At 45.1% G+C, this 7,783-nt stretch overlaps 1 protein-coding gene across 1 annotated transcript; it reads right to left on the reverse strand.

Annotated features, from left to right (window-relative positions):
* Positions 1 to 2,469: 2,469 nt before the first annotated feature.
* Positions 2,470 to 6,992, reverse strand: mtpn (myotrophin). Its single transcript, XM_037243521.1, has 4 exons — positions 6,654 to 6,992; positions 4,297 to 4,413; positions 4,150 to 4,233; positions 2,470 to 3,754 (listed from the first exon to the last, which is right to left on the reverse strand). Exons 1-4 carry the CDS (start codon positions 6,723 to 6,725, stop codon positions 3,668 to 3,670), a joined length of 360 nt encoding a protein of 119 aa, XP_037099416.1. The 5' UTR covers positions 6,726 to 6,992; the 3' UTR covers positions 2,470 to 3,667.
* Positions 6,993 to 7,783: the final 791 nt, after the last annotated feature.

Genomic DNA, 7,783 nt, shown 5'->3' on the forward strand with positions numbered 1-7,783 from the left:
TCTCGCCATTATCAGACCCAATCAGCCTCACCGATTGAAGCTTTTTATTTGTAGCGGTCACACTTTGGTGACAGCGTAATTAGCAGAGGCGAACGGCTGTGCGCAATTAAAAGTGGACGCCACAAAAATCGCAGCGAGTGTGTGTGCATGTGGGGGGGGGGATTCCGCAAAGGGCGCCGCTCAACTGATACCGAACGAGACATCCGACTGACTCATCATTAGCGAGTAGAGCTAGAGGTGATGAGGCCTTGACAGCCCATTAACTGACATAAGCCAGTGATTCCCCGAGTCAGTGAGTCAGGATCCAAAAAGGGCGCAAGGACGGAATTAATGAGACGGCGGGGCGGCAGATGCACAACTTGTGGAGGCCGAACGGAGCAAGAGGAGCGACGGACAAAAGAGGCTTCCGCACAAGATCGAGGCCTGAGTAGAATCTTTCAGAAATAAAACACGGCCGGGAGGAGGGTTCATGAATATTTACTTAAGAAAAATTGAGCCGGCGCAGATGATTGAGTGATGATGAAGTAGTTAGTAAGACCACGGGTAAGCGTGGGCGCAGGGGGGGGGTTAATTAGTGAAGCTAATAATACAACTTGGACACGAGGTGGGAAAATAAAAATGACAGGCAGAAGAAGTATCGGGAAAAGATGAGAAATTGATTGGCTGGAGACCCCCACAGATAGGAGAACATGTGGAAGGATGAACACCTGGAAATGGAGGAAGCTGGAGACCAAATTGGAAATGACTGTTGAGATAAGAAGCTGATTGGCTGGAGATTCGCAATGGATGGAAAATCCTCGCAAGCAAAACTCAACGTCCGGAAGGTTTGCGATGGCCGACACGCGGACCGACTCGACCTTCACACTCGCACGGGGAAATAAGTGTCACCCGAAGCGGACGTTTAGCCGGAATAATTGTCCCCGAGGTGTACCCGTGGAAATATGACTCGTGGCGTGAATCAAAGGCGCAATATTCACTTTTTAATGAAGACAAACAAGCCACCTGCGGCCGGGCGGCTTGTTAGAGCAACGGGGAAAAAAAAAACCTCTCCCTCATACGGAATCAATAACTTTTTTATTTTTTTTGTAGAACAGGTGGTTAACAGCGAAGTCATATTTAATGCCAATTATACAGGCGGCGCTTTTGGTTTTTACCTCAGCCGGGAAAACAAACAGGTGACCGTATATTGGGCACCTCAAGTGTGGCGGCAGCATTTTCATTAGATTGCCCATTTGTCTGCTGGCACCTGGATACAAATTTTGTTTATTAGCAGGAAGCTGACAAAGACATTAAGCAAAGGTCAGGAAATGAGCAGCAAGGCATGGAACATTTTTATTCCTATTTTCTGAGCTGCATGAATAGGCAGGCGGCTGTGAAGGAAAGAACTCGGGAGGTTACAAAGTTGGCAGAGTGGGAAAGTTTGACAGGAAGGTTTGCTAATAAGAGCTGGTGAGGAGACAGCGTGATGCCGCCATGCTGACTTTGCAATAATCTGCTAATTAGTGGCCAAAAAAACTGGTAAAGTGCAATGCGTTGAAAAGTGGCCGCCCACCACGATTCTCAAGTCTTGTTATTCGCACGACCGCGTCGATAAATTGCTCACCTTGCTTACATGGAAAACATTCAAATCCAGCCTTCTGTTTGGTAAACATTCATGAAGGCGCGAGGTGGCGATAACGGCGTGTGCCGAGCGAGCCGCGATAATCATTAAATATACAGTAAGGTGCCCCCGCAAAAGGGTTAATAGAGTGCACATGATCTTTTTGTCCCGAGAGACTCCAACTGAATTAGCCAGCCTGCCCGGAGGAGCGCCAGTGCAAGAAAACAAGAGGAAAGGAAGGTGAGCTAAGACAGAGCAGATCGACATGGACACCATGCGGCAAATGAGGAGGGGAAAAGGATTGCAGAAAGATCAGTTCATCTGAGCAGAAAGTCAATAAAAGCACAAGGCGCAAATTGGCGCAATCTGACAGAAGTTAGAGATTAGTCACACATCACTCATAAGATAACACATGGGGGAGGGGGCGAGGAGGCGGCAAATATGCCCGTAAGGCAATGGCGGGTCCATATCAATTATGCTAATGATTTGGATTTGCTACTTCATTAAACAGCACGTTGAGCCGTCTGGTCACAACGGAAGCGGCGCTTAACGTGCTGCTGCTAATGACGGCGTCTGCCAATCACCGCCGAGAGCCCGGCCAGACAGTTGGGTCGCTCGTCCGCCCCCCGGCCCGGGTTGACCCGACGACAAACGGCAGCCTGGCTAACGGTAATTGGCATCTTTTTAGTCACTCGTAGGGAAAAAAAGATGAAGTTTGGTTAGCAGAATCAACATTAGTTCTCAGTGAATAATGCAGAATTCATCATGTCTGCATTTTTTTAATCACACACACACACACACAAAAAAAGCAAACTTTCTACATCTAAAAATATTTGACTACTGTTTAACCAAAAAGGGCTCAGAAGAAGTGAACGTTTATGGATATTTTTATTCTTGTTTTTACAGACTTTTTGTCACAACAAAGCCGGAGAGATTTATTTTTACATTGTAGCCGTTATTTGTTTTTTCAGCAACTGAGAGAGAGAGCGACGGACGACATGACGACGTCCAAGCAGACTTGACATGTAGCCAAAGCAAATTCAAGGAGGGGGCGAAAATGACCAAAAGAAGCAAGGGTCTTAATATTACAGGGATACCCCCCGCCATCCATTGAACTGCAAAACAAACATTCTCAAGACACTGACTAGTTTTTTTTTCCTGTTAGTGACTTTCTCAACCTCACCAGAATAAGTAAAAAATAATTCAAGTGTTCCTAGTTGTTGTTAGCCAGCATGGTGATTGGTCGATGGATACGGGAAAGACAATGTGATATGTAAGCAATACAAAAGGAGCTTTACGCAAAGTGGGCGTAGTTATATTAAAACAAAACAAAAACCTTTCAGCTGACTTTTGTACAGTGCAATTCTACAAAAGGCTCTTGAACCCACATTGGAGAAAAAGAGAGAATAAGTCCTATTTTGGTGAAGTGTTTTTTAGTTGTGTTTGAGGGGGAAAAGGGTAGTTTGGAGAAGTCAATTGCGCAACTATCCCCCCCCCTCCCCCCGAGATTTAAAACATTTATCAAGGACAAATTGTGTCAATTGAACAATAATACATATTTTGGACCGAAAAATTACTTATTGAGAAGTCTTTTTTTTCATCAAAAAAAAAAAAAAAAAAAAAAAGACTTTCCAAAAGACGTCTTATTTTTGCAGAAAATGATGATTGCTCAAAAGCCTACTCTTTTCCATCGCGAAATAGGACTTTATTCTCATTCCACATTTCAATTCTTTCTGTCCAGTGTGGCCCAAACTCTCCTTTGTACAATTCAGTATGCCGAGGGGAAAACACACGATGACGTAGTAGAGCGAATTGAAGTGCTAATAAGCCTTGTGTTTTATTTAAGCGCGCACCCTCCACCTGTCCACCGCTCGTGGCCATTTACCAAACAAAATAAAAAAACTACAAAAGAGAGGAAAGCACATCTCGGAGGAGTGGGAGAAGAAGAAAACCACTAGACAGGTAAGATGAGCCCCCGCTGGAGCTGACAGACAAAAGCGGCGAGGAGAGGGCCACCTGGTTCTGTGCCGAGTCCAGTCTCGTTGGGCTCGTCCCCCCCGCCCGCCATCACTTGAGCATGGCCTTGATGTTGTCGTCGCAGACTATCTCCACGAGCTTCTTGCCGCCCGGGGCCGGGAGGTCCTTGTCGGCGCCCTGCGGAGGACACGGGAGAAGTCGGCTGGCGTTTGTCACGTGCCACTCAGCCCGGCCGGAAGGCAAAGCCACTAATATCGTTTCATTTGAAGCGCGTGTGTGTGTGCAAAACTCTCATGCAAACAACTTCTGACCTATTGAGGTTAAATTTAAACCACCGACTGCATGGCAACAACAGCACAGTTGGCACAAAAAAAAAGGGCTCAGCGGTATTAGCGCAGGGGTCGAGTCCCATGCACCTGGGAACACAAAAGGCCTCTTGTTTGCCAGCAAGAGCTGCTGTGAATGAGCGACGCCAGTCAGCAGGCTGGAGCATACGCCCCAACGTGGAGACCAGACTGCACTCGACGGGTCTGTTCATGTGGCCTCATCGAGCGGTCGCCGTGTCAACCGACCTTTTCTAGCAGGACCTTGACGCAGGCAGCGTGGCCTTCGAGGCAGGCGTACATCAGCGGAGTGAGGTCGTGCTTGTCGGTAGCCTGCGAGGAGGACGCTTATTTGAGACGAGAACAAAAATAAGGCGGCGACAAAATTGCGCTTACATTGATGTCTGCTTTCTTGGAGAGGAGGAACTCCACGATGCTCGTCTGGCCAAAGTCGCACGCCAAGTGGAGGGGCTTCCTGCCGCCTTCCTCCAGGGTCCGGTTGACATCTTCATGCTGAGGGAGGAAGGAGGAAAAAAAAAACATCTTAAATATGAGCACCTAAATTGATGACATCACTTGTTTAGAGTGCGGACGCAAGTGCCGAAAGCAAAGGCTCAAAACGCCAAAGTGGATCAGTGTGACCGGCGTAGATCCGGTTACAGCAGGGTCTCAAATGCTAACACCCGATCCCATTGGGAGGCAGTCGTTGAAGACACCGAGCTGGACCTACGGCAAACTCAGATTTAAACTAATCATTGACTTTCTGTTTATGTTCCTGCGACAGCCAATTTACGGATCCAAACATCACGTTCATCAACAAACAATCCGCCTTGGGAGTCTTACCAGTTTCCTGCCCACATCACTTGGGCAAGCGTTTAGCGCAACAAATTACTTCCTGCGACATGCAAAGTTTGAAAGCACTGCCCTTGTACTCGACCAGTGTGCCATTTTTGAAAGTCACTTATCTTGAATTTGTAGTTACCGTTTTTTTCCGTGTATAATACGCAAAATTTAACTAATTTATTGTCCTAAAATCTGGGGTGCGCATTATACATGGGTACAATTTTTTTTAATTTTTTTTTTTTTAATTTAATTTTTTTTTTTTTTTTTTTTTTTTTTTAAGAAAATCATGGTACTGGTACGAGTATTGATTTATGTATTGTTCTCTTGTCATGTTGTGAAAGAATGTGGGTTGAATAAATACCGAAAGAACAATAGTGTGTTTGTACTGTGCTCTGGTCATTTCGTCAAAGAAGGGATAATAGTCCTCTTCTCTTCTTGACTGACAATGAATGTGATAGTTTAATACAATCAGCAAATAACAAAATGCGTATTACAGGTAATATTTTATTTCACAACACTTTGCCTTGTTCCTTTCGTCTCTGCTGTTCACTTCAAACACGCTCCATACGAACGCAATGCTCTCGTATCAGACGCTTGCTCGATCACCTGCTCGTTTGCTGTCACAATGTACCCTACACAAATCCGAAACATTTGTTGCGGCTCCGAGTCACGACGAGGGGCAAGTTTTGGTTTCCAAGGGTGTTTTTATTCCTCTTCAACGTCTCTCCCATACAGAGCCGCCTTTTTCACATGTCCGCACGTCACTTTCCTCTCTTTTCATCTGATCGCGGTGGTGCCTTTACGGGCAGTCGGAGAAATCAACGCCAACAAAAAAAATACATCCAGCCTAGTTAAGACCATACCAAAGACTATAAAAATGGGACCCATTGCCTCCCTGCGTGTGTGACGATCATTGGGACTTAAAAAAAAAAAAAAAATAAATAAAAAAATTGGGTGCGTATTATACATGGGTACAGGCTTTTTTCCAGCATCAACATGCCATTGTTAGGGTGCGTATTATACATGGGGGCGTATTATACACGGAAAAAAACGGTAATTCAATTGTGCTGACTGGTATGACAATGTTCTCAGCTACGAACCGACCTAACCGGTAACGCCACCATCGTGCATTAAACAGAGGCCAGCTAAGCAGAATGAAACTCCAGCTGGTCATTATGGCAGTTGTAGATCACGTTTGGCTCGGCAGGCGCGTGCGGCCTCTGACGTTTCAGGTAGCTAAATGACAGATCTAATATTTGCAAATCATCCCAACAGTTAATCAGAAAATTACAAAAACAAAAGACACACGAGAGGTGGCGGCACTTGTCACGTTCCAAATGTGACTTAATAGTTATTGTGAGCCAGATTCAACGCTATCTTGCACCTACAAGGAATGCAGAGATTTTGCTTTTCTGACAGCCACTGTGGAGGGGTCACACATTAATCGTCATACTAGTTACTTATGTTAATAGCCTAAGCAAGCATATCACATATACTGTATGTATAGCATTTAACGATGGATTTTCTGTTCATAGAAGTGACCACAAAGGCTGGAAAGTGACGGCAGGTCCGTTCCTGTCAGCGACGTCGCCCCACAGCACGTCACAATGCTAAAGCTAAGCGACCTACCGAACTGCTGATATCCAAACATTCACAGTAAAAAAAAAAAAAAAAACTCGTATTTTGACCTGACAGCTAGAAAGCACATTAAAGACATGATGTGACAGTTCCATCCCCGCAATTAAAAGGCTCACGAATCAACTTAGTGACGCTAGCCAAGCGTGGCTAACGTCAGCATGCTAAGGCACTTTTTCGCACGTCGGCCACTTGTCGGAGGAGCATTAACCTCGCCTGAGTGACTCCACCGGCATCGGATTGTCCCCCCTCTCTTTTCGGCACCGGTCTCTTACCGTCTTCAGCATGGATTGCACCTCTTCCAAGTCGCCGGTTTTCAGCGCCCAAGTCAAATCTTTGTCCCCCATTTTGTGCGTGCGCTGCTCAAAAGTGGTGTTACCCAAAAAATAAAAAAGTTAGCTTAGTTGCTAGCGGAGGGGAAAGTCTCCCTGTCGTCGCGGACAGGTTCAAAGCAACCCTCTCGACGTAAAAGAATGAGGGACGGGATTTCGTTCGAATCTGACGGTAACAAAAATACGGAAGGAAGCTGGAAAAAGGCTGAAAATAAATCAGCAAGGGGGTGTGGGGGGGATGCAAGTTAGCAGAAAGGGATCCGCCTTTCGAACGAGCACTTCCGTTGTCGTCACCCGGAAGTTAACCCTGAAAAAAGGGGACACGAGTTATTTACATTAATTATTATTATGATTATTTAGTATACTCGTTCCACATGTTTCATTACTATGGCGATACCAATAGTAACACAATTAAAAAATGTAATTCTGGTCTTGTAGAACAATAATTACATTCACTTTTGGAACAGTACAACGGTTTAGAATTATAATATTACAGTAATTGCATTAATATGAAAGAAAATATGCAATTTTTATAGCATTTCAATTACTACACAAATCCTGACTACTAAAAATTACTATCAGATAATATAACTGCAACATAAACAGAATGAATTTGGATTTATATTCACAGAATAATAGACTTTTTGCTTTCTACAACATGTCACAAAATCACAAACGTAACAACATCACAAACGTAAGAACACAAATATAGCAGCTAATAATACAAAAGGAAAAGCACATGCAGTACCTCTTAGGTGTCCGTTTGCAGCCACGTGATGAATGTCATCAAAATCCTTGGAATATCGATTCAAATGGACAGGCAGGGGCAGAGCAAACAGTTATGACTACCTTGACCGGTTCAAGCTGAAGAAAGAGTGGGAAACGACTCTTTGCGATAGCATCGCGCCTCCATTTCCTGTGTGCTAACCTCGTTCCCCGGACAAAGGCCAGCAGCGTTCGTCTGCTGGACCCTGACACCGATGTTGCTGCGCTATCGTAAGACGGGATCGGCCGCTCCCCTCAAAACAAAAGCAATCTAACCGGCGCATTAAGAGGACTATCACCATTTTGCA

The sequence above is a fragment of the Syngnathus acus genome, chromosome 23 (genome assembly GCF_901709675.1).
Source record: "Syngnathus acus chromosome 23, fSynAcu1.2, whole genome shotgun sequence".
Lineage (NCBI taxonomy): Eukaryota > Metazoa > Chordata > Actinopteri > Syngnathiformes > Syngnathidae > Syngnathus > Syngnathus acus.